At 40.4% G+C, this 27,904-nt stretch overlaps 1 protein-coding gene across 1 annotated transcript in view; it reads right to left on the reverse strand.

Moving 5' to 3' along the window:
• Positions 1 to 4,851: 4,851 nt before the first annotated feature.
• mta2 (metastasis associated 1 family, member 2) overlaps positions 4,852 to 27,904 on the reverse strand; it is a 29,473-nt gene continuing 6,420 nt past the window's right edge. The window contains exons 2-18 of the mRNA XM_062384154.1: positions 25,418 to 25,485; positions 17,832 to 17,925; positions 11,429 to 11,549; positions 11,089 to 11,152; positions 10,866 to 10,983; positions 10,623 to 10,725; positions 10,037 to 10,136; positions 8,377 to 8,565; positions 8,188 to 8,262; positions 8,023 to 8,081; positions 7,830 to 7,930; positions 7,251 to 7,390; positions 6,908 to 7,136; positions 6,711 to 6,800; positions 6,481 to 6,599; positions 6,053 to 6,195; positions 4,852 to 5,046 (exon numbers count right to left, since the gene is read on the reverse strand). Coding sequence (XP_062240138.1) covers positions 4,893 to 5,046; positions 6,053 to 6,195; positions 6,481 to 6,599; positions 6,711 to 6,800; positions 6,908 to 7,136; positions 7,251 to 7,390; positions 7,830 to 7,930; positions 8,023 to 8,081; positions 8,188 to 8,262; positions 8,377 to 8,565; positions 10,037 to 10,136; positions 10,623 to 10,725; positions 10,866 to 10,983; positions 11,089 to 11,152; positions 11,429 to 11,549; positions 17,832 to 17,925; positions 25,418 to 25,485 — 1,967 coding nt within the window. The 3' untranslated portion in view covers positions 4,852 to 4,892. The remainder of the gene's footprint in view (positions 5,047 to 6,052; positions 6,196 to 6,480; positions 6,600 to 6,710; positions 6,801 to 6,907; positions 7,137 to 7,250; positions 7,391 to 7,829; positions 7,931 to 8,022; positions 8,082 to 8,187; positions 8,263 to 8,376; positions 8,566 to 10,036; positions 10,137 to 10,622; positions 10,726 to 10,865; positions 10,984 to 11,088; positions 11,153 to 11,428; positions 11,550 to 17,831; positions 17,926 to 25,417; positions 25,486 to 27,904) is intronic.

Consider the following 27,904-nt stretch of genomic DNA (forward strand, 5'->3'; position numbering starts at 1 on the left):
GTGTCTCCGGTCGGCTTTTAAACCCGGCCCCGGCTCCCGCGCTCCGCTCCCAACGAGCATCAGGTGTGCGCGAGGTGACGTCGGGGGGGGGGGGGGGGGGTTTACGGATTAGATATATATATAAGACCTATTGGTCATTTTTACCTATGTATCAGTAATTATAAATCATGATTATTCTCTGCTTTAACAAAACGTAGTCTAGACTTTTAGTGTAGTCTATAACCCCCAATTTGGAATTGCATGACAGGGTCAATGATAATTGAAATACATTCATTATCTTCTCACCACTATTCCGATGGAGGGGTGGGTGAAGTGTTTGAGTGCAATGTAGGAGTCTCAGGGGTAAACAGCTGCAGACAATTCCAATACAACTTAAGGAAATAAAAACATTTATTCAAATCTAAAATAAAATGTTTTAGTTCTTTATTCTTCTTATTTTTTTTACATTAAAATCTGATTGATAATGTGAGACAAAAAGTTTTGGGTAATCTGTTACAGTCATTTAAATTCTCTTAATGGGGTAAATATGTATTTAGTGTGCATTGGACTACTGGGGTTTCATACTTCATACTACTGGACTGCTTGGATTTAGGCTAAGTAAATTCTTTAAAGTATATTCTTCGAATACGCTTCTCTGCTAGAATGCTATTGTATATGCTCTCTAATGTTAACAAGATTGCTAGTTTGTACTCTTTTTGTCTTACACCTTTAATAGAATGTTTTTAATTAATTTACAGTTTATTTGCTAAGGATAGGGGCCTTGATGAAATACATTTGTGTGTGTAAATATGAAAATAATGCAATTTCTATGAATCATATCCATTTTCTTATTCAGCTTTATCCTCTTAGCATAATGCTTTTAAAAATGGACAACATTGAGCTTAACATGCATACAGAAAAGTGATTTGGGCTATTTCTTTAGAGACTAATATAAGTGTCCCATATTATCAAATGTAGGCACAAAGAACACACAAAAATGTGCCATGTCTCCCCTGAGCATGATCTCTCTATTCATTCTGGTGTGGTTAGAAATTATCTTAATGATTACAAAAAGGTATGACATGTTGGTCTAATGTGTAAATTAGAAATCAAAATAAGTTGCAGAGTCAAAATTGCACATTACCCAAATTCCCCCTATAGGCTTATTAGTAACTTCTTTATCCATTTATCATTTACTTATTTACCTAATATGTTTTCTTGTATAATGTTTGTTGTAATATTTTTTTTTATCACAACTGTTAAATAAAATAGTGTTTGTTTATGTCCATGCTGTCAGCAGTTTGAACCCAGTCCTTCAAATGTGATATGACATTTGATACAATATTTGTATTTGATATAAGGAAAATGTACTGAAGAAAAACAAAATAGGGTCTTAGTGATTTTCTCCACCGTCATAGATGAACAACACGACAGCTCCAGGTAGTGAGGCCCAAATACCTTGGCCATCCCCTATTGGTTGTCTTCAGTATAGTATATATCACCGACATCTGGAAATTAACCACAGTCAAATATTTACGATAAACTTATTTATTAATTAAAAGCCATTCATGTACTCTAATGTACAAGACAGGTCTTTCTTTTAGTTAATTAAGTGATGATTGCAGTCAAGAATACTTAGATATGTTTGTCATTGATTTCTAGTAGAAAAAAACACAGCAAATTAATCCCAGGGATTGATTTCAATCTCATGCTAATTTAATTTGGATTATAAAAAAGCCATTAATATATCAGTGATAAAACCACAGTTATTGGTTCACCACATCAATTTACAGCAATCACCTCATAATAAAATAATTAAAAGATGTTTCTACCAAAATCTGATACCTACTGCTATTTCAATCATTTCAATCAAATTTTATTTGTAAAGCCCTTATTCACAAATTACAATTCATCTCATAGGGTTTTAACAGGGAATTGAAATGTCTTGTGGTGGAAAAAATGCCCTTTATGGTTCCACAGAGATTTTTTTAAATATACATCTTTTTGTTCTTCTCTAATGTAGCAGTTGATTTTTCGCTAAAACTATAAACAAAGCTAGGAAATATATGATCAAAGAATATGAAACTGAGAGCAAATGCAATCTTTCCGTATTTACCATATTGACACAGATTAAAAAGTACACAGTAAAGAAGTACTGCACGTTGACACCCATCTGTTTAGTTGAACCATTAAAAATCAGTCAAGAAGCAGCAATCATGTGACCACAAAGAAAAAAAAAATCTTTATTTCTTTTCTTATCAAGATACATTAAAGGATACAGAGACATTGGAATAAAAAACACTTGAAAAAAACTTTTAACTTTTAACATGTTTGTCTCTCCGCCCATAAAAAAAATCCACACCCTGTCCCTTTTGAATGTTGCCCTAGGTTCAAATGACCAGCCCCCACCCCCCACCCAATGAAGGAGAGCAATGTTTCACATGTACAGTAGCCTATTAGAGCCATCTCCACAATAGTTGAGAAATACACATTTTAGCTGTAAAAAAAAGTTTCCAATATGCCAGTTTTCCACTTTTCTTTACAATGATTAGTATTTGCTACAAAGTCAACACTTCAGTTCTTTTTTTAGGGGGAGAAATATTACAAAGCCCACATTGGGACCATACTTGCTTATAAAACCAGATTAGCCCCTCGCTGTTTTGAGGCTAGGGAACACAAAGGAGTTATAATTATCCAATTAACATCTTACTTTTAGTATTTACCCTTTCATAATGGTACAGACAGGGGGAACTAAAACAAACAAAGCAAATTAAAGCACAAGTTGACAGGTTCTTTCATCATCATACCCAATCACAATCAGAAACATCACTTCTGCTTCGCATCAGCAAACATTTACAGAAGATTAAGGCCATGGGGAAAACAAATTCTGAATCAATTAATTAATATCTGGAGAAAAAGTACGCATTCAACCTCAGACTCACTTTGCTTTTTTTTTTAAATAATTTTTTAAGAACAAATTTTTGGCCCTAATTGTCCTCCAAACATTTACATATTGCGCTTTATTAAACAGACTTTCATCAACTGGTCAGTAACATAACTGCGACGGTTTCATTCAAACCAATTAAAACACTACATTTTCAGAAATGCTGTGGCTAAAGTCCAACATTAGCTCAGGGTGAGAACATCAACCTTTTTCCAACATTATGGCTTCACTTTGGACTCAAACATAGTACCTCAAAGCCAAATGTGTTCTCTCAGCATCGCAGGTCACACAGTAACTCGTGCAAATTCAAGGTAACCACAATCATCTGAATGTCATTAAACACACCACGCTTCCCTCCTACAGACGAGGATTCCAGACCGGCTGTTCAGACTCCTCAGAGTGAGGCGAAGAGAACAGGAGTCAGGGTACTTCTCTCTCCAAACTGTCTAAAAGGGGCTCCAAAGGCCTGGCAATCGAGTGACAGGAGATGTTCACCTTCTTTCAAAATGACCAATGTGATGCCTTGTGAAGGCTCACACAATTATAGAAGATTATTAGCCACAAAACTATCAAGTGAGCACCAAACAAATTTGAGCCAGGATTAACATCAGGCTCTACAAACAGTAGAAAAACCACATTGGTAAAATCACAACTCAGTAAAATAAAAAGTAAATCACAACAACCACCACAGTTTGTGCATTCTCATTCCACTGGCTCTAATTTTCCACTTGTCGGTTTAGATGCTTCATGTCATCACTGGTTGACATTGACAGGAACTGTGGCTGTTAGGACCATCTGTTGAAATAATCTGACCTGCTCTAACTTGATCAGCGGTAAAATCATTAGCAGAATCATCGATAAGGAAAATGACGGCGAGCTGCAGTCCTGACACTGGCACTACTTCCACAACACTGTCTGAGTGGAGCTTCAAGCTTTGAGCAAAGAAGCTCCTGCTGTAAAAATACTGTCACTATCTCCTGCCAACTCCAAACATGTAATAGACTCTACATTCTGTCCTCACTTTCTCTACAGCTGTGTTCTGTACTCACACGTGCCACTGCAAACTCTCAAACCTAGACTTTCACACTTCTCAACTTGTTTTGTGCCCACTCAATATTTTTGACACCGAAGGACTTGCACAAGACGGAGGATGCAGGTGGGATAAACCAGTGGTGTGAGGCCGGAGCTGTTTGAACACCAGCAACAGGCTCCTGACGGATGATGGGAAGAGCTGATGAGTTACAGGCTCATTAAAAACTTAAATGTTAGCAGATGGATCGAACGCGGAAGTCTGCTCAGTCAACCTGACAAAAGAGCCTGAGCACAGCCTACGACTGGCAGTTGTCAGTTCATCCGAGTGAAATCTACAACTCAGATCAGATTCGATCTCCTGCCTGTTACAGCTGTCCCACACTGAGTCTCCCATTGCCATCCTCCCACACATTCTCCTCACACACAGTGGGCAAACACCCCTTCAATGATGCATATATTTACACAAAGATAGCAACATGGGAGGAAAAACAGTGTGCTTCATCACCATTGTTTCAAGATGAGAAATATGATTTAAATTACACATTAAAAAAAAAACAGGCGGCATTTAAAAGTGGAGAAAAGTAATTCATCAGGATTTGGAATAAAATACTACAAAGCCCAAGGTATTGAGTGAGTTCTAGTGAGGGGATGTGTGTCCATGTCTTTATTATGAGGAAAATGTACAGTCACGTAAGCGCTTGTGTGTTTGTGTGTATGTGTGTGCGTATGTGTGTGTCTGTGTGTCACATCAACTTTTGGGAAGTAACAGAGGACTACAGAAAAATGACACTGAAAAAAGGGAAAATAAAAAAACTACTGGTATGGCGTACTTTGCTGCCTGTATTTGACAGCCTGAGCACAGACCCTCCCCAACTCCCTCCCTCCCTCCCGACCCCTTTGTCCTGTTAAAAGAACCCTGCCCCTTCCATCATCCCCTTCAGTCCTCCAGGACGATGGGTTCGCTGGTGCTGGAGGGAAGCAGGGGCATGGCCAGGGAACGAGGGGGTGGCGGCAGCTTGATCCGGACCAGCAGATGAGGTTTTCTTGCTGCCCGACGCATCTCTGACTGGGTCAGATGTTTCCTCAGAGCCCTGGGTGAAAGAAACCAGCAGGAGAACACATCATGGTCTGTACATGAAAGGTGGATACATGGGGAGGTAGTTAAAAAGTTGGTGGGAGCCTCCACTGGTGTGTAGACATTTCTTATCTTCTGGTTGTCATTGCTTCTGTCCAGACCCTAGTGCTTATTATTTGGGTGTGCATGCGTTCTTATACTTTCTGTACATTAAACAACCAATTACCGTGGCACAGTAGTAAAACAGCATGTCTATGCTTAAGTGAACTCAACAAGCGGCAGACAAGCGGTTGACGTGCTGTTGTTGCTGCTACATGTTATGACCCAATTGCTTGTTTTTCTCAGCCTGCTGGAATAATTATTAGTGATGTCACTGTGATCACTGATGTCTGTAATTTATGTTGATGTGTACATTGTTATCGTAACTGTTGGATGATCATGGACATAGCTGAAGAAAAGTAGAACAAAAGTTGGAATAGACCAGATTTTCCAGCTCTTAAAACATTCTGGACAGATCAGACAAATTTCAAACAACTTATTTCTTAGTGAGTTTCAAAGGTGCTTAATGAGAATATTTATACAGGTTAGATGGTTCCTCTGCTTCCGGACTGAATGCTAAAAAAAGCTAATCAAACTAAATGTCTACTGGCTGTGTAGAGATGTGTGGTAAAGCCTAATTCATGCTTCTGCGTCAAAGCTACACTGTAGGCAGGCACGCAGTTAACGTGAATGTGAGTCTTGCTGTTTCGTGAAATTGAGTTTCTACGCTGGTGTCTTCCTGTTTCTGGTCAACTTATTTACAATTTCTCTGGTGTCTGTTTGCTCGTTCCTTTAACTAAATTTAAATATGGTGGTGAGTTTGTTGGACCATGCGGACCAATCACAGAATAAACGGTGGTGGTGTATATCACATCAAACTACAATAATTGAATTCAGTGTGACCGATGCAAACACAGTCAGTGTATATAGACTGATGGCAGGTGCAGCGCAGTTTATGCTACCGCCAGAGACAGCAAATGTACCTAGTGTCCTTTGTAGCCACAAACACCACAGGGTTGGGAGCTTCGCCCTGGCTGACCTTCTGCCGCTTGATGACCGATTGGGAGGTGGTCCTCATACCTGACGTATACGGCCTCCCATTGGCTGGGTAGGGCACTCCTGTAGCCTGTGAACCAATGAAACACAAGAATAATTAATCACTTGTGTTGTTCATTTGAGCAACAAACAGCAAGTAAGTAAAGATGCTTATGTGAAAATGACAAAAGATAGGCTGAAGAAGATGTTAGAATGATATGGCCAGGTTTACTTTGAAAACACATAAAATTGCAGAGGAAAATGTGCTCAAGTTGAATGTCAACAGTCACAGTTAAGTTGTTGCTAGGGTGTTCTACTGTAGCACGTAATATCTAAAGATAAGCCACCCATGCTGGGGTCCTTGAGAAATACTGACGCTGTCAAAGCCCCTCTTTCCCAGGAGGCTTTGGCCCACTCTAGGCTGGCTGGCCTGGTTCCTGTTGATGGGTGTCGGGGGTCCTCTGGATGCCTTCAGTTTCAGAGGAGCCGAGATGGCTACAGAGACACAAAACATTTAATCAGACTAGAGGACAGTTAAGGCAGGAACAGCTGTTTGGTATTTAAAGGGTCGCAGAAAGGAGTGGTGATCTCATGACGTGGGCTTACCTAAATCCTTCACTATAGTGGCCAGTGACGGTCGAGGCACCACCTTGGTCTTTAGAGGTGTTTTTGGTGCTTTGGGAAGCCTGATCATACCTGAACAAACACACATGTCCAGTCACTCACTGACCTACAGTACATTTAGACTTAGAATTGACTTAAGACATGCATCAGGAAACAAGTGAGAATCTGTGTACACATACACTCGGCCTTGACTGCGTTGGAGTTGATGGAGGCGTAGGGTCGCCGTGCAGCGCGGCGAGGCTGCAGGATGTCCTCACACACCCGCCGAGCGATGCGGGTCAGCTTGGTGGTCTGCAGGATGAACGTCTGGCGGTTTTTAGCCAGCAGCTTTGCTCGACCCTCATTGCGGGTGAATGGTGACAGGCCCTGGACCTCCTGGCGTGTCATGTGCCCACGGGGGCCTGACTCCTGGACAGAGGACAAGAGAGCGAACAATACGCATTCAGAGTGCATAGTTTATTTTTGCAATGTTTTAAACCAATATCAAACATCTAAGGTGAGATCTGAAAAAAATAATCTTACAGAGCCACCCCTGGCAGCGCCCTCTAGCTGTGTGGGGGTCTTCAGGCCCCCATACTTCTTCCAGTAGATCCAGCAGGAGGCACAAAGTCTGCACTGCATGTTGGGAGGCCCCCAAGCATACCACTGAGCAGACTGGGCCGCTGGGTTAGAGACAGGGCAGTTTTAGTTAGGGGGGCATCTCTAGATGTATTTTTGTCAAAAATAAGTCTGCTGCTTCATTGTGTGGAACTCCAACCACCTTATTCCAACACTGTACACTTGGAACTGAGGCGATTAAAAAAAAACACCCAATGATTGTACTTTAAACACCATGTCTATGTACTGTTGATTTTGAAATGTACTTGTCTGCAATAGTTATACCAGGATGTGAACATTCATTTTGTCTGATCAAAACTTGGACTCAAAGCACAAATCATTAACAACTGACAATAAAAGCAACTCAAGTTTAGCAGTACAGCGATATGATATATTGGGTGTCACTACAAAATAAATAGAAAGAACAATATTTTCAAAGTGTTGTTCTAGAATAAGTATTTTTTCCTTTTTTTCCTTCAGATCTCTCATCCTGTGTGTACTTACTGTGGCAGCTCTCACAGCTGAGTCCTTTCTGAAAACCAGTGGCCCCGTTCATACCAGGCTTGCTTCCAGGAGCCATGATCTGGTTGGGGTTGGGTTTGGTGCTGGTTAAGAAATGGGGAGGACAGAAGGTTATTTTGACAGCAGTTTTATGTCAAGGTAGATGTGTGGTGTAGCAGTTGACAGTAATACTCACTAGGTGGGGATGTACACCTGCTTCAGCTTGCTATCTGCCTCTGCTGCCTTTAGTCGTTTCTGAATGAGAGACAACATTTAGGGTTTTTGAGGAGCTTGATAGAGATATTTTAAAAACCAAATCAAACAGTGATACTTGGTATTTTAAGGATGGGTGAGGGCCTACCTGTTGGATGTAGCGGTCAGTAGTCTTCCACATGTAATAGAACTGGACCACACTGGCTAGAGACTTCCAGGGTAACTGAGGAATAAAACATCTATTGAGCTCAAGTTGTACATAAAGAATGTGTACAATACAGCACTATCAAAGTTTCCACATCTATGGTGTAAGAGACATTAGAGTGGGAGCGCTTACAAAGTCCTGACGAATGTCGTTGAAGTCTTTCCCGTATTTCTCCAGAGCCTCCTCAAACAACATGGCCTCTGAGGCACTCCATTCCTCCATCTCATCACGGCAGAGCACTGGACCTCCCTGAGGGACGAGGGTGGACATGGCTTTGGCCAGGTCATAGCTGTTCTTCTGCAGCGTGTCCATTGCATGGAACTAAGATCAGAGAAAGGTCACAGACAACATATGAGCTTCAGCATCCAAGACAGTATTTCTCATGTATGAACGGCGACTCTGATGTGGCCCATTGAGATAACATGTGAACCAACAGTCACTCTACAGCAGGGGTCTTCAAAGTTTTTCAGGCCAAGGACCCCCGAACTGGTGGAAAGATGGAGCAGGGACCCCCTACTATATATATTGTTTAAATTGTGTTTTATATTAAACTGGGCCTAGTGCCATATATAAACATGGCTACCCTGTTATTGTGCACTCAATACGAAGCTATTCAAATATAGCACGGGTTCATATATTCATATTTTTATTTTAAACAAACATGTAGAAGAGACAGTGAATCCTCAAGCCATCTGCGGATGGCACACATTATCCCACATTGGTGAAATGTCAGGCCTTGATGGGTAGCACACAACTTATCTAACCTTAAACGGATGGAGGTTGTCAGGTAGAGGGTCAAATCAGCCTCTCAATATGTTGGATGCATGTTAATGTGTATTTAAAGACATTAAAATTTGTGGAAAATAAATCAAAAATTAGAAAAAATATAAAAAATTGATTAATCTACCAAACATTTCGCAACCCCCTGCAGTACCTCCGCGGACCCCCTAGGGGTCACAGACCCCTGTTGAAGACCTCTGCTCTACAGCCATTTACAAACTGCTGTTCTGGCTCCGATACAATCCTGATTTTATTAATACAATGTAATCTGACAAAATCACCAGACATATAAATGGCAGGCGACGGCAGTGCTGGGATTTCAGCTGGATTTACATGTTAAATGATCAGTGAGAGAGAAAGGTGTGAGCGCTCCATGTAACCCATCACCAATTAAGATGCATTAACTGCAGTGAGCCAGTACAGACTCTCGGACAAACACTTCAGCGACAAACAAAGTTTCCAGTTACTGGGGCTTTCACCCCATCACTCAGCTTTTTTCTTGACTATAAAATACGCAGACCTAAACAAAACTGTCAGAAATAACCACCTGTCAATATACAGTATACTTCACCATGCAGGATAATATATTACGATTATAAAGATGATTGAAGATTTTGGGGTTTTAATTATTTAGGAGGTGAAAAGAACAATATGAGAAAATTACTATTAATCAATTTCTATGCATCCAATTAAGAGAGAATGGACCTGGGGCTTTTGGGCGATCTGGGGGACAGGAACAACCCTGCTGCTCCTGTTTTTTTATCCAGCATTTATTTGTATAATTTTACACGATGTACAAATGTTGTCAATTAACTAGTTTTGACTCTGTTATTATCTGGACTTTCTTGTTGTTAACTTTACAGAAAGGACACAAGATATGGGTCATTGGAATGAGTACCTATTTCAAATAAAACATAACAAACATGAATAGGATGTTTTTCCTGTCACCTATTCCTGCTGTATAAATAAATAATATTATTATCATTTTTAAATACTTTCAATAGGGACTCACCAGTGTGATATCTCTGGAGGCTGCTGCTGCACTCATATGGAGGCTGGGCTGGCGGATGGAGCTGCTGCAGTCCAGGGCCCGAGCAAACGTCCCCACAGCTCTGAAACAAACAAATACTGGTTATCATCACTGATCTGTCTCGCATTTTTTGTAAATGGTCTGTATTTATATAGCACTTTTATAGTCTAGATGAAAACTCAAAGCAGATTAGAGTCCAGTTTTGCTACACACACAAACATCAGTCATATACTGTTGGCATGGCAGTCAGGGATACATTGGGGTTCAGTCCCATGACACATCGGAATGGGAGAGACGGGGATCCAAGCAGCTCTACCTCCTGATCCTCCGAAATGCATACCCCAAAACTCATGTGTGAAATAATAAAACATGTTTAAATCTTAGGTTATCCTCCCATAAAGGATTTTGCATGTTATTAACTGTGAAATGTTTATATTTTGAGATTTAAATATCTTGGATTTTTTTCTAGAAATCTGCCCTGCTGATGGAAGAGCCATAAATTGTCATGGCAACAGGATCTAGACATGAAGATGCAGCAACTGGGTGACAGATCGCAAGGGAGCATTACCTTGCCACCACCAGAAACTGGTCGATCTGGGGGTCTTTGAGCTGGTTGTTAGGGTCCCACACCTTGGTCTCCAGCTTCTCCTGCATCCGGTTATCGGATTCACCTGAAAGAGGAGGAACTTGTTTCAACATTATCTACTGGACACTCAGGAAAATCCACTCTGTACTGTTTATGGTCCCCCTAGTCTTTTTATGGGTGTTGACTGAATTCAGGAAACATTGTCTGCTTTCCATCTCCACCCACCCTCAGCGAGCTTGTCAGGGATCTCTGCCTGGTACTTGGAGCCCACACGGATCTCGCCCTGATCTGCCAACAGAGTCTTCTGGAGAGGGTCGAACACCAACGAGTAGAAGAAACAATCCTGCACAGAAATTACAACATATTACAGCTGCAAACCAAACAATGGTGTTCTTCCCGTTTTTCTTTTTTTTTTTGTGGTTGCCCTAAGTGACGGATGTTTTCTTACCTCCTTCTCCAGGTAGCCAACCAAAACATCTGTTTCATTCAGGAGGGTGACATTACATTTCCCTCTGAGGAGACAGTGAGCAGACATTTAGAAACCAGGATGTCCGATGACAATGATGAAAAGACTTTCCACAAAATGATATTTAATTCTACAATATTGCAGCCAGTATAGCTAGCTGCACTTCATTTTATTGACTTAAAAAGGAGGGACAACTCTTAGGAAAGGAAATAGGATGACCTAAGCTGGGACACAACATATCAATGTCATAACGGCTGTGCATGGTAGGTGTCAGGGTTCAGAACAAAGTGCAGCATTGTCAGAGGCTCCTGTGAACACATACCGTATGTGGGTAGCAGGTAGAGATTCAAACTGTCGAGACAAGAAGAGCTCTCTGTGCTTGAGTTGGTGTTTCTGTTGTTCTGTTGACAGCACTGGCTGCTTTGACTCCTCTTCAAATTCTCCTACAAAGACAAACATCATCGCATGACGTTACACAAAGCCATCACACGTAAAACCTGATTCACAGAAAATGTCCTGTAGGCTTAAACCTAAAACTGATTTTCTTCGCGTGCCAGGTAGACAGGAAAATATATTAAGATTAATGTTGCTCAAAAAGTATTTGGTGTGTTTGACACAATCTGCTCACATAGTCCCGTGGCCCCCTGGTGGCCACGGGACGTGAAGCAGCTTCTTAGTTCAACTCCAGCAGGTTTACAAAAACTTTCTGAACAGATTATTGGTCAGAGTAATCTGGAGTTATCCACCAGTTGTGAAAGGGTCAAAACCTCTTTCTTCAACATATTTAATTATTGTAACACATTTCAGATATTGCTCCTGTACAGAATCATCATTTGTTATGTATATTTACAAAGTAACCGCAATAAAAGTCTCAATGTTTCTTTACGGAAGAGAGGATGAATTCCCCACAGATCAATACGATTATGGGGTTGAAAAAATATGTTTATAATACTATGAGATTAGGGATTTTTCCCATAAAAAGACCAAAACAACAGTAACAAATATATCCTGGTAATACATATACTGTAGTCTGCGTCCATTTTATTTCTTAAGTACCATATAGTTCGATTGTTGTTCCAAAAAATTTAAAATTAAAAGACTGTTTAAAACATGGCTGCACAGTTACATGGGAGATTTGTATTTCTTCATTACGAAATACAAGGGCAGTTATGAAAAAAAAAGTTGTTTAAAGTTATAAAGGTCGTCAATTTATCAGAGAGAATATTGGGCCTATGAGCTCTCTGGTGTGAATTCTTGAATTAAAAAAGAAATTAGTTTTTGTGCACTTCAACTGTTCCATCCACCACAATGCAACGCAACCAACAAGGTTATTAATGGTCTTACAGTGATATAATGCTACTCTCACACTAATTAAGGCATGAAGAAACGTGAAACAATTTAAGCCACAGGCACCTATCTGTGTGTTAGTGTGTGCCTATGCGTGTGTGTGTGTGTGTGTGTGTGTGGCCACTAAATTCTACATTCCCAATTTCAGGCGGGTAATTTGTTGCAAGCTGTAGGGGAGGGACTATATCACTCCATCTCTGTGGACTCCGCCCCTGCACTCAGCCACAGGAAACCCTGTCAATGAGAGCAAGGAGGGAGAGAGAGATAGTGAGAGACAGAGAGAGGGACTGTAACTTTAGCCACACCCCTTTTCTGTTAACCTCTCAACTCCCCTCCCCCCTCCTCCTCCTGTCCGGCTAGTCCCTGCCAGACAAAGTAGGAAACCCTGTGTATCAAACCTGAGGAGCCCATCCCCCCTCCCCCTAACATGTATCCCCAACACAAACACGCACACAAACACCACACGCACACACTATCGTATTGACTTAAGCGCACACAGTATAACATTGAGACACTCCTACACTGGCACACACACACTCTTTATTTGCTCAAAGACGCAAGGCAAGTCAGAATTAACCCGTTTCGTGGCCCTCAGGGACAGATCAAGGGCCTTTTGTTCTGCACAAAGAATTGATGCGAGTGTAGAAGGAGGAAGAAGAGGAGGGGAGCAGAGATGAGAAACCGCGAGGAAGATAAAGCGAGGTTTATTACAAATGAGCAGCAGCAGAGAGAAGGGGCCTCTTCACCTCCTCATCACTCGCACAGGATCATTGCGATCTAAGCCAGACCTGAGAACTGTTTCATGAAGCAAGACTGCAATGTAGGACCAAGTTTACTTCTGACTTAAATCAGACTACTTTCATGTCAAGGTATAAGTGATAAATTAGCATGAAAACATCTCCCTCCAGACTAGCCTGGTCCAGCTCATGTCCACCTGACGTTACAGTCAAGCTAGCAAACTGACTGTATTCTCCCAAGTTCCTCCCAGCAGGCCCAGAGTATGATGTAGAATAGAATTGCATACTCAAACTGCTCCAAATAAGAAAATAAGAAAATACATGAACACCCTAATTTAGAGGTCAGACCTTAATCAGTCTCCAGTTTTACTTTCAGCAGATGTTTTGTGCCCGTTACAGTGCTCAGCAAGTGTCTTATTTGTGCGCAAGAAAAATTCAGCTCTCAAAGGAATTATTTACATGCATGGATTGTTGCATTACAAAGTTTGCACTTGCAAATTACTTAATCTGGCTCACGAATCAATCGAATGCTACACAATATTGAGACGTTGTGTAACAATAGATGTTCAAAGATGACAATCATTTTGTAAAATCCTGAAAATATGCTTGTATATTAATACGAAAAAAATGCACTGAATTCAAACGGTAGATGTTAATTAGCTTGTCAATGGTCTGATGACTACATTATTCCACAAATATACCAAATCCATTAGAATGAAGGTTTTAGAGGAACCAAAACACTGACTAATATGAGGAAGGATTTAAAAACTCTCAAGAGTTATCATGGAGAAGCTATTTAAGACTCTTCTCCATGATTGAAATGTAACAAATGAAATTACACTATTCGCATTACTAATCTATCAGGAATGTGAGTTGGCATGTATTCGTTCCAGCATCCTGCCAGCTAGTTGAAATGTACTTTGACCCAAGTCGAACCAGCTTGTGTCTGATGACTGCCTCTTTGGCTGTTAGCCACCAGCATGTCTTTATTGGCTTATTCATTAAAAGCTATAAACTACAGCAGTGGTCATTTTGAAAATTCTTAAATTTAAATTTCTGATATGTTAGGGGTTCAGTAGTTGAAGTCCACAAAGAACAATCAAATCTTAATCAACTGCTTAATATTTTTAAAAAGATATCAATCATATTACTCGTATTTTAGCCACATTTCATTAGCTCCCTGGGTTTTTTAGGTTTGATGTTGAGGATCTCACGCACATTTGCATAGCGTGAGATCCTCACTGTTACAGACACCAGCCGAAAAACATAAATGGAAAGAGCTTTGCAGTCAGAGCTCAGAACGAAAGACCACTGGAATGACTTGTCATTGGAAGTTACACTGAGAGCCATTGCCATTTTTTTTAAATTCCATCCTAAAATGCCAGGTTTGTTCATTTTACCTATTTTATTAATACTGGTGGCAGTAGATCATAACATATCTCTTCCAGAAAGCCTTTCTTGTTTGCCTACTTGATCATTTTATCCAGACAGACACTGATAAAAGGACATCAAAACATACTTTTTCGAGAAAACCTTTCTAAAATATTATCTGGGATGTTTTGTCAATTTGATTGATTCGCTGTTTGCCTAATGTAAAGCATTTTGTAGCAGTGTTTTGAAGTGCTATATAAAAAAAATATTATCTTTTTTTAAATATTATGATTAAATGTTACCCTCAATAGTCAGCACCAGAAACACTTGTTCATTAAACAAATGTATTTTTTTCAATGTATACTGATGGCTTACTGTCTCAAAGGTTGGTAGCCACCCACTTCTAGCTGGTGCCCTGGCAGACAGAAGCCCCCCCATGCTAATGCCGGATGTTGTAAAGGTGCTAACTGCGACAGATGACAACTGATCACACCAGCAGAGTTTGGCAGCATCTTGATTGATATATTGAATTCAAACGTGGTTGTAGGTAGGCTGTAAGAATAGAAAGCCATATAACCAGAGCAATGCGTATGTTGATGCTACCGCGCATGGTAAAAAGACTGTTGGTACTTAATTGATTAATGTTAGCCAAAAAAAACGAATATGACATTTTTACCCTCCGATCCCTTGATCTTGATTAAATTTTAAATCAATGATGACTTTTTTTTTTTTTTTTTTTTTTTTAAATCAGTCAGCTGGTCCAAATTTCCATTTAATCGTCCATTTTGTGTGTGTGTGGGTGTGTGTGTGTGTGTGTGCGTGCGTGCGTGCGTGCGTGCGTGCGTGCGTGCATGTAGATGTCTTTGTCTGAAGTGCTGCAGCCCCAAGAGTAGGGAGGGGGTGTGGGCCGTGGTGTTGGGGTGGGGGTAATGAGTCAATGTGATCAGGCTTTCAGTAGTCTGCATGCCATTAGCACCACCCCACTACCTCCACCCTCCCACCTCCTTGGCTCTCTGATCACACACAAGACACAGAAAGGGCTCAAAGGCTGATCAGAGAAGAGCAGGGCACGAACAATGAAGTGAGACATTATGAGACGATATTATTGATGCAAAGGTTGGAAAGGTTGGAAAGACTAAGAAAATAATAATTTATTTAAACATTATTATTATCATTGTTATTGGTGGTGTATGCATTAAGTTATTGTGTTAATTTTGAAATGTCCCTGACAGATTCCCAGGCATCAGTTTGGCTACATCCATACTAATATGTTTTAAAACAAAAATTATCTCTGTGTACATGAGTATTTTTGCTCCATATCAGTAATACTCCCCATTTATACCAACATGCATAGAGGAACGTAACATGAACATTCAGATAAAGATTAAGATTAAGATGCATTTATTAGTCCCAAACACATGCACAACACGCTCATGCAGGTAGGGAAATTTAATCTCTGCTTTTAACCCATCTGGTGCAGGACACACAGAGCAGTGAACGACCATGTACGGCGCTCGGGTACATTCAGGTACACTAGGCATGTGTGTGCCAGTGTAAACAGAACGCAGTTCATCTACTGTGTTGTAGGTTGCTTACTTAGGCTGCTTTCTGAGCGCCAGAGATGCTCCACACATTTTTCAGGGGGAGCTGTATGTGTGAATGCAAATGCCTTACTGGGAGCCTCCTGAGTTTCTGCTGACTTTTTCCAGCAATCTCACTCATATGAAATCCACAGAAACTCCAGAGCTTATGTGAGAACACAGCAGGAGATCCTCCACAGGTTTTACCCCGAATTTGTTGATGTTACTTACATGTGACAAATGGAAAGAAAAGAAAGAAAACTAAAAGAAAATCTCATGGTTGAAAAGCGGTGCTACATGCAGAAGACACTGACGAAGACTCCAAGAGAGCTTTTGGTGATAAGGGCCTACACTGGTGTCGATGTGCTGAAAACAAAAACATGTGATCTCCGCAGCTAAATTAATATGTTATATCCGGCATCTGCCTGCTCCAACACCCCTCATCTCAACACTCTGGAGATTTCTGTGTTTTTGTCAACGCGTCTGAGAAGGAGAACCTCCTGCTGTGGGAAAAGCAACCTCCAGAAAGCGGCCAGACACAATTGTCCGGAGGTAATGACTGAAGACCGCTTAACAAAAAGAATACCATGAACAAGAGTAAACAATGGTGAACAGTAACTTTAGGTATTTCCTTCTCTTGGATCGTTGACGAGGTGAAAGGGTGAGCGTTTACTACATTTGCCTTCACCGCTAGTAGCAGTTTGTGACCAATAAACACGAGGGACATGATTGCATTGGATGATTGATATCAGCCCCCCTCACTAATACTCTTTTAACTTTAATCAGGGCTCCAGACCAAGGTCGCCCGCTAAATATGGTCTTCATATAAAACTTTTATATATTTCAACCTTTTTCTTTGAACTGAACAAAGTGCTGACTAGTCACTACATCTGTGTCAAATCACCATAAAAAACTTGTTATCAACAAAACTGTAGTGCATCATCTCATGTTTTTACAAAAGTTGCTATCATTTAGCCTAAAATATGAAATGTTGCAGTGCAAAACACTGATTCTACAGTCTTGCTTCAGGGACCTTTGATTGACCATATGAACAGCCCAGTGTGGACGGAGTCTTTTACTTACAGCGGCTCAAAGCTGCAACCAGCATCACCACAGGATAAGCATACAGCCCGTTAACATACAAATTATTATAAACACAATTTAATATCTAAAAATCCCTTTACTAGAAGATTTTTCCAAACTATCCTTTTTGCACTGAGCCTTCTTTGTTTCAGTTTATTGGCAGGGTCAAGGTGTATTAACCCTTACTACTGTGGTCCTCTCCCTGTTTGAGACATCAATTTAATATATCTAAAAAAAAAACTAAATCAATTTAAATGCAAAGCGATGATCTTATATTAACCCTGAAACTGGCCTTGGTAAAATTTCAATCATAAAAGCTGAGGAGGTACTTTGAAGCTTTTATGTGAAACACAATGAGGAACAGGTTCATTAAAGGCAGTGAGCTATATCCTACCTCCTCGCAAGTTGTACAAAACAAGGGTAGATATGAGGTGAAATTGTTGTGAGTAGAATAAGAAGAACCAGATCCAGTATATGGTGGTAATGCACCTTGATGTTTGTTGCCACCCGCCAATAAACAGAAGGTAAGGAGGAGGCTTGTGGGCCACGGGTCAGTGGGCCGAGCAAAGAAGAAGAAGGAGGCTTGAGCTCTGTGGTTGCTACTCACGTGCATTGCTGTCAGCCAGAGTGTTGAGGTTGCCAGAGATGTCTCGCCTCCTGAACAGGCACACCACCTTTGCCTCCACATTTCCATTGGCTGTCTGTAAAAGGAGTCAGTGGTTAAAAGTTAGCAACGCAATGAATCACTGGTTTTACTACCATTGAAATTTACCGGGACAAATATCTGAGATTTTGAAGCAGCTACTCATTTCTTTATTCATATAGAACTTATCAGAACATGATAACAAAGTTCTTCACAGATCAATGAGACAAAAAATAAAGAAAAAGACAGAATAATATGAAGTAAGAACATTACAAAGAATAAAAGGATAGGAAGGATAAAAACAGACCTCAGGTAAAACCTGGGAAAGCAGTATAAAATTGTTTTTATTTTGAATATGCCAGTGGATCTCAAAGTGCTAATAGGGTTATACAGGGATAAGAGATCCAAAATATGTCAGCCCATGCATTCCCTTATAGGTATTCAACAGTACCATATGATCAATTCTAAAATGTATTGGAAGCAAGTGTAAAGATGCTAAAACCGGGTTGATATGTTCAAACCTGTTAACTTGAGTTAATAGCGAGGCAGCTAGATTCTGTCAAGCCTAAATTTGACCCTTCTGGAACTCCATACTTGAACATGTAGTATGACTATTACAGGACACGTAGAACTTTCTATCTGTAAGAGAAGACTTGATCCAAGATAGGAGCAGTACCTGATACTAGGGCTGCTCGATAATGGAAAAAATCATAATCACGATTATTGTGGACAATATCAAAATCACGATTACTTAAACGTTAATAATATGTGCCCTTATTCTGAAGTCTGCTTTATTTTTTTTAATCACATCCGGTTCCGTTAAACACCCATGACAGCTGCGCGTCTTATTCTTCCGTGAAACCAGGATATCGGTGCCCGGTTATTCAAACCCTTAATGATGCTAACCCTAACACTCTATGACCGACTGACCGGCGCAGAGAAATGCGGATCCAGTCTGACCGGTCTGAACAGCCAGGCGGGAGTGCGCTTGAAAATAGCGGTGCCCGGCGCGGCTGCTACATGATATGCTGCTGCCCTCCCTGCTTTCCACTCGCGCTGTTTTTTTCACCGCTGATCACCGCATACACAACTCGCCCGACTGAATTGCGCATGTGCGTCTCTTTAGAAAAAAAAAAGAAGACAAATAATCGCCCTACCAGATACACCCACCAAATTCCTTATTCTATTAAATAAGATGCAGTTGTCAATCGTATCAAAAGCAGCAAATCGAGAAAGGGTTGGAACACGTGCCAGCGTCGTTGTTCATTAAAAGGTCACTTACTGTAAGTCACTTTAGATAAAAACGTCAACGTCTTCTAGGGATAAAAGGTAGTTTTGAGATGGGTCTATAACTTTCTAGTCATGTGATCAAGCGGTTTTAAAATAACCTGGTAAATAGCTTAGTGGTAGTGAACTGTTAACAAGGGCACAGAAGGAGGCATCATTCTGTTTATTTCTAGTAAGTGTATAGTCGAAATGGTTTTTAAGCCACTTTACCCAAAGAAATGGTTGCAAAATGTAGCCATAAATGATCGCCCTTATCCTAAGTAAAATGTTATATTTTTATTTCTGGGGCCACTAGAAAATAAATATACATTCTAATTTTACGAAATTTAGCATTTCTGCAAGGCTAAATATCTTATTTTGTAGACTGAAGTTTAAGGTTCAGTGTGAAGAATTTAGTGATATCTAGTGGTTGCACGTTGCAGCTGTATACCCCTCACCTCATCCTCCCCTTCCAAACATGAAAGAGAACCTGTGGTACCCTTCACTTGTCATAAAAACTCATGCTGTAAAAAAAAACATGGCGGACTCCGTAGAAGGACCCGTTCCCAATGTAAATTTATATAAAAAGGGCCCATGTAAGGTGGGTAAAGAAAATATTATTTTTAATTAAATTTATAATCTTGTTGTAAGAGTCTTTGGATAAAAGCGTCAGCTAGATGAAATGTAACGTTATGTCATTTCTGCCAATAGATCCCTTTCATCTAAATCGTAAACACTAAACCCTATTTCAGATTCTATAAGACAACGGAAAGTCACACTGGTCATCGTCATTCGTGTTCCCGTTGATAGTACCCTGATAATTTGCTGATGCTGCTGACTGCTGTGATGTTCAGGCGTACACCTGAGTGAAGCCTGACACCCACAGTGATATTTTGCTCCACTGACTGTGAAGAGAGCAGGAACACAAACACAAGCTCCATCATATCACTCAGATCATTTGTAAATCACACAACGATATTAAAACAGGTCCCATATATATATATATTCATATATACACTGTACATATGCAAGTCAGTGGGCTGCATGCACCACATTGATATAGTCAGCCACTCATGGCTTTGCTCTCTCCCTCCCCTCTTTCGAACTGCAGACACACATTACACTTCCTGGCGAAAAACAACCTAATTTGGTCTTTGTGACCAAAAAGTATGTATGTGTGCATTTGCATATAGTGCATAGGAAGAGAGACCTTATGACAAGCATTATTGGGGGAATAAGGACTGTCCACAGATAACAAGCTTATTTTCGTCGAAAATGATAGAAACTACCCCAATTGAAAAACATCAATAGTTAAGCCTAAAAGCATGTGACATAACTGTTGAGCCATCTAATTGGTGTCTGGATTAAGTTATATGATCACTCTTTTGGTATCTACATGTAAGCTGGGGACTACTGTTGGTGGAAGTTATGTACAGGCAACTGACACTAAGCTAAGACTAAACGTTTGTACTGCCATACTTACAGGTTTAGGTTCTGATTATACCAAGTAGCCTCCTTTTTTTATGAAAAAGGGACCTGACATTGGCAAATACTGCAATTTAATTGACTAGCATCAATATTCCACGATATTCTGAATTGAATAGTTGCAATAAAGCCTCTCAAGTTAAACCCTAATCTTAAGGTAGAGGTAATTGTGCACATTTGATATGGATCCAAACCAAAGATTTCCGGTATGGGCTTTTCGGTTTGTTATTCATATGTACTGAACTAATGCAGCGAGTTCACGCGAGGGACTTGTTTGGGTGCGTCTCCAATTCAGAGGGACAACATCAGCGAAGGACCGGATCTGCTCTAGGGTGTGAAGACCACAACATTTAAGTCTGATGTGTGGGAACACTTTAGTTTCACACTCACTATAATTACGACTTACAAATACAAGGGGATCGTACAAAAGCATACATTGTGCAATTGCAATTGGAAATGTAGCAGGTAGCACATCGAACATGCCAACTCGTTTGAGATGGCACCACTAGAGTTATGTCCCACTAACATTGGAAATAAAAATCGCATTAGAAACAAGTTCAGTGCAAACCCAGCTCCCAGCAGCATTAAAGCTGCCGCTTGCAAATAATTCAGACTATGTCGAAGAAATAACATACGACATAGGTAATTTTATAATATTTATCAGTGTTTCCCCTAGGTTTACAGCTTTGGAGGGGGGGGGGGGGGGGTAGTAGTCACAGACTCAAAAACTTAAAGGAATCATGATGTTAATGTGTTTCTTTTAATGATTTTGAACTGTACATTGAATTTCTGAACTGTACATTGAACTAAACTAGAATTATCACGAATCCCTGTCAAGAAAACACAGAAATGCTGGAGCAGAGTGGTTCAAATCGATGTAAAGCGTCATGGATCATGCGCATGAAGTGAAAGAAGACGAAAGTCGAGATCCTACTAGCTGAACGACTTCTCTGCCACCTGAAATCACTGTTACCTCAGCAATCAAACAGGACTAGTTAGAATCGAGCTCTTCGCCATAACCATCGTTTGTGTTAAGTTACCGTTTTGAAACTTCCATCTTTATTACAAATCTTTTCACGTAAGATTTGCCTGTTTTGAACAATGGTCAGATGAGAATAGATTAAGCAGTGATAGATTAAAGTGTTGCTTGGTAATGTCATCCCTTTCCTAACCAGATTCTTAAAAACATCGATATGGTTTATGTTGTTGCTATTATGAAAAGACGCAGCGGGATTAATAAGGGTTCAGGCTGAGGTTGCGAGGGGAGCATTGTTGCCAACTTAGCAACTTTGTCGCTAAATCTGGCGACTTTTTAAATCCTCATGGCGAAAGCTACTAGCGACAAATCTAGCGACTTTTTCTGGTGTTATGGAGACTAGCTCTGCCAGAGTGTCTCTTTTGAATAATTTTGCTGGTCCCAAGCCCGGATAAAGGAGGAGGGCTGGACGTAGAGCTAGCAGTTCCACCCCACATAACAGCCTTTTGATTCAATTTGATATTCTAACATTTAATAATACAGGAATACATGTATTTATATATGTGGGTCTAGATACAGCATTAAAGTTATGAAGTTATTTTGAGAAGTGATGGCATATTTCAATGGCAAGATAAAAAAAAAAGAATCAACAGAAGAATACGGAAGCGTATTGCATTCATTTTTTATTCATTGGGAATTTATCTCGGAATTTCAGAGATAATTATCACAGAAAAACAGAAATATTTTTTAGTTTAGTGAATGTAATACTCTTCTGTAGAATAAAGCTTATTTGTAGTTCTAAACATATTTAAGGTGATTTTTTTCTCACTTTTTGTATGGCCTACAGCGACCATTACATTATGCAAATCAGGCGATGGCGTCACTCAGCGACTTTTAGGAGAGCCAATAGCTACTTTCCTTACTGAGGAGTTGGCAACAATGGAGGGGAGGCGTGGTGCGTTCACGGTTAAATACAACAAGCGGAGAAAGCAGAATCGCGGGCTGAACGGCGCTGAGAAATGCGCGTCCCGTTTTAACAGCCAGGCGCCTGCGCGCTTGAGAATTCCGCGATGCTGCGCTTCGCCGTCTTACCGAGATCAGTCTTGTATAGCCAGGGGGAGTATTTCCCCTTTAACAGCCAAAGTGGGTCTCATCCGGTGGTGACCGGACAGATGCTTGTCTGGGGCAGGGCGTGCAGCACTTGGGCTCTTCTCTGCACTTGGACCCGGAGCAGGAGAGCTCCTCCGGCTGCTACTCGCAGGAGAGTGGCTGTTACCATCATAAACCTGGGAGCATCTAAAAAACGCGGATATTTTTAGCTGCTTCTCAGGTGGTTCATGAGAAATGTTCTCAGATGCTCTCTGTCTGCTGGTGGGAGGTTGCTCACCTGTGTGGGCTCGCACGTGTCAGTGTGTGCGCGCATCTGGATGGAACTCCGCCGTGCGCGATACAAAGAGCAGAGATCTAAACGCGCGACCATGTAGAGACAGACATAACATTCCTCTGGTGATCTGGCGCTTTATTACAAAATAAAAAAATCAAATAAATAATTAAGTTGATCTTCCAGGGGGGACGGGAGGTGCCGTTGGCGGGGCGGGGCGCCCCCCTAGTAGAACGGTAGGGGAAACACTGTTTATACATTATATTAACGACGTAGTTATTTTTCTACATGCTGTAATTAATGGATATATATTTAAATATTTGTATTATTTGGATATAAGAGAATTTTCTTTTTTTTTTTAATCAAATTTACTTAGTTAAGAAAGACGGCTCAGTTAACCACGGTTGAATAAAAAAATAACAATCAGTTTAATGTTTTTGTTCCATCTGTGACCTCAATACCGAGGTACGTATCACACCGTGATTTTTGTGTACCTTTACAACCTTAGTAATCATTAATACCAAATACTTCAGGTTGCTATAAATGTGATTTAAAATGTTCACATTATTAGATCTCCAACAGCAGAAACACTTTCTCTAAGACACTGTTGCAGTCCTGGCAGGTCATACTTTGTGTGCGTGTTCTAAACCTGGAGCTGAGGCCCAGAACGGTGGTATATTTATGGATTCAATAGGGACATCTAACATTACAACAGTATAGACATGAGCAATAAATTACAAAAAGCATATAAATGTCCCCTTTAACAGTCTTGCACTTTATCCAGATCATCTGGATTATCATTTCTTTATTTGGACGTGATCTTTTTGCTCCTTTAGACTTTTTCTAGTGATGCTGCATTGAAACTACATCTCTGCTATCCACTTGTAACAAACAGGAATTGAAACAATAAAAACTTACAGCTAGCTATAGCAGAGATTATACTTTAAACGGTAAAATAGAAACTTTAAACCGATAATAAGCAAACTCCAGCCTGCTGTTTGGCTGTTTGTGCTCTCCTGCTTCTGCACTGAGATTCTCCTCACTCAGGACCGTGTAATCAGGGCAGTGAGGAGATGACTGTGTATGTGGCCTTTGTTGTGTGAGGCCGCTCTGTGCTCTTTTTATCTTAAGGTCAATGTTAACAAACTACTTCCACAGCACTGAAGATGTTACTTTACTTGGAACCAAGTCCTCCTGTTATATGGTAAATAGTCAGTATATATACAGTTCTTTTTTTAGTCTTGATGACTACTCAAAGTGCTTTACAGTACAGTTTATTGCCATCCACACACACATTCATTCAGTGCATCTATGGGCATGCAGATGGGGAAGACCGCATCAACATCAATTATTATTAGTCATTCTCAGAAAAGGACATGGTTTTGCATCATGTGACGAAGTCATGTTCCCAGAAATGAAACTTTAATAGTGACACTGAGCCACAAGATGAGCTAAATTTAAAACTATGCAAACAATACCTGGAATAAACAAAACATTTGTGAAGATGTTTCTCAAATTCTTTTTAAACCAGGCCACTGGTCACCCTGATGTCAATGTCACCTGCATGCTAAGAAAGGCTTGGGTGCGGCTGTGGCTAACCAGGAGGTCAGTGGTTTGATCACAGTCGTCCCCATCCGAAGTGTCCCTGGGCCAGACACTGAGCCCTGAATTGCCTCTCATAGAAAAAAGCGCTGCCCATAGATGAACTTTATGAATGTGTGTGTGAATGGCAATTACCTGTACTGTGAAGCCCTTTGAGTTGTCATCAAGACTAAAAAAATAACTATATAAATACAGACAAATTACCATTTAATGTTGCAGCCCAATTTTCATCCCCCCCCCCCATCTGCACCAGGGCTTTGAATATTTGCAAGCCATTTTCACTGCAGCTTTGGAGCCCCAATCAGCACTAGGAAGCAGCAACAGGACATATGCAGTGGTTCCATCTACGTTCCACACTGGGCCTAGAGAGCAGGTAACTGTCTCTATTACGATCCATTCATTGGGATGAGCAGCATTAACACTCGAGATGATGCAGTCCTCCTGGTGCTGAGCACAAGCTCTTCAATGTAAGAGTATTACATAAATGAGCTTAATCCTTTGACTGGGAAACAAGCCTGTGTCATATGCTACTGCTGTTGCATAAGTGGTGGTCGCTACTCTAGTTATGGTTTGCAAACATGTGACGAGGACTGAAGGAAATGGTGTTGTGCATAGTGCGTTAACTGGAACTATATTTGACGTGTCCTAACACATACTTTTATTGATGTCTGCCAGTCAATCGGAATGTTTTGTGGCTGTTGTAGGAGCTGTGAAACACATTTGGTTGGGGTGTACAGCTGAGCAATAAAACCTTATCAAATCACTTAAAACAATGTTGTCTTTGAAATATGTGATGAGAATGTTGAAAGACTGTTGAAAGATGAGGAAAAGATAACCAACCTTGTTGAGCTCTTCGATTCTGCGGATCAGGTAAGGGTTGCTGGAGGAGTTCTCAAAGTACACGTAATCTGGAAGAAACAAAAGAAAATAAAGATTTGACATTCATGTCATGTTCACAGGGGAAATCAACACCTCAATACATAACCAGACCTTATAAAATAACTGTATTAAATATTCGTATAATAAAATATGGCTTGACCCTCTGATAGATGTCTCCACATTTCAGCTATTGAATCCCATCATCTCTGTGAATTATTTTTGGGTATCATGGCAGAACTGAAAGGATTTTGACAAACTGGATGGAAAGGAATCCATTTAACCTGACACAGAGCTGGTACTTGAGGCTGGCCCATACAACTCTGACAAGCTCTAAGGATATATAACATCCATTGATGAAATGTGTAAGGGGTAAGAATAATATACAAGTTAAAACTACAGGTCACATGTTTCTGCTAACAAGATATAGTATTTAATCAAATGCTTGATCCACACTAACACGTTTTCATTTAAAAATGCATTCTGTCTGGACAAGCTCTTTATCTCCATATTGGAAGCCCCTTACTACTGCAACTGAAAAAGTGTATCACTTGACCACTCATTTAGACATGTCATGTATATAATCAAAAGTTATTAGGACATGTCCTGTACTTAAAGGGACTACTCTCCGTTTGTGTGGTTCACTCAAATTTATGAGGCAAGCACTTCCCATAAACACATTGGAAAAAAGTCCAACATTTGTGCACACACTAAACCTACCTCACACCACACAAGACCCATACAGCAAGGACATTTGAGTTTAAGTGGACCCCAACGATCGTGATAAATAACTAAAGAAATCTGATGGCTAATTTGTGTCTGAAGAGCGATAGCTAAGATCAAAGAGACATTGCGGTTACAGACAGGAGTGAAGTTCTTCCTGCAGATTTTAACTCCATTGCTGTAGAATAAGCGACACTCCACTGATACAGTAATGGCTTTAACCTGTTTTTTCTTCCATTTTAAATTACCCATGACAAGACTGGCCTACTCACACTACTCGAAAATACTAGAGGTAGAGAAAGTAAAGGCTTCTTTTTGTGGCCAGACAACGACATTATTAGCAGGTATTAAGGGCTAATATCTGACTGCTAAAATCCAATTAGAAAGTGGATGTGTGTGCCTGAAGTTTGTGGCAACTGCAATGGTTTTACAACTGATACTTGCTGGACACGGTAAATTATCATGGTAATGATATTGGCCAATTTCAGCTATATCGGTTTCTATTTGTCAAACTACATGTAAGCAATTGTAGTAAATAAACGCTACACTGGGTTAAAGTTCATTTAGAAAGAACATCTTTACATAATTCATAAACTGCTTAAAATTAAACTGCTCTAAATTGAAAAGTTAAAATGTGTGCCAAAGATCAACAAACATGATGGGTTAACAATTCTGATCCAAATGGTGTAAAAAATTCCAAAGTCCAGTCAGTCCTAAGCCATGTGTGAAACCATCACATTGTACCAACAGGCCTCAAATTCCTCCTTCAAATCCTCAACTCTTAACACACCATTATGCTAACCAAAAGTTAGCATCCACTAACACAGAACTGACAGACCTTTTTCATTTGCGGCAGAATTAATGTGGCAAAGGGGGCAACAGATCAATTGCAGCATGGTTGAAAGGTAATGTACAGAGAAAGCTCTAGCCTCATGATGCAGCATCAAATATCCAACAAGCTAGTCGGAGGAAATCCAGGAGCTAATTTTATTTTCCTCTATTAGTGGTTCAGGGTCTCGTATAAATAAGGTGCAGAAGGTCATGTAGAGAAGCTCATGTAAACCACATGTTCCAACACAGCTGACTCGAAGGTGCCCAAGGGGTCTGTAGTCCAAGGGTTACTATTCATCTTAAGCTAATGCAATTGCTGCAGTCGTCACACAGTTGAAAGGAAATATATTTGGTGTCATCTGTAATATTTACAAAAAATACAGATCTACCTTGAATATAGTTATTAAGTATGAATTTTGAAATGTTACATTGGTGAAGTCATGAGAGCTCAACAGGCTGCTCCTGTAGGGATGGCACCAGGCTGGGATATCGCTGTTTCGTCTTCCAGTGTCACAGTATGAGATTGTGGATGTTTGTATCATGGTCTTGGTTTCAGAATCCAGAACCCAACTTTGGACAAGTGATGATCACCACAAAATTCCAACTCTTTGTGTCACTCTGCTTTACATCAGCAACACCTGGAAGCTAACTGGGGAAGTGTTTTGTACATCTTAATGGGACCATACCTCATGCTAAAAGACTCATAACCTCAGATGTGCTCTCATGGTCCTACCCTATGTGCTGAGCTTAACTTTTTTTTTCTCCCTCTTTGTCAGCCTCTCTGGTAGTAGGGGGAGGTGCAAAGAATATTTAGTTTGTGTCTCTCTCAGTCTCTCTCCCATTGGCTTGGAATTAGGCCTGAAAGTTTTAGTTAGTCAGAAATAAAGAAAAGTAAGC

The sequence above is a fragment of the Platichthys flesus genome, chromosome 24, assembly GCF_949316205.1.
Source record: "Platichthys flesus chromosome 24, fPlaFle2.1, whole genome shotgun sequence".
NCBI classification, from domain to species: domain Eukaryota; kingdom Metazoa; phylum Chordata; class Actinopteri; order Pleuronectiformes; family Pleuronectidae; genus Platichthys; species Platichthys flesus.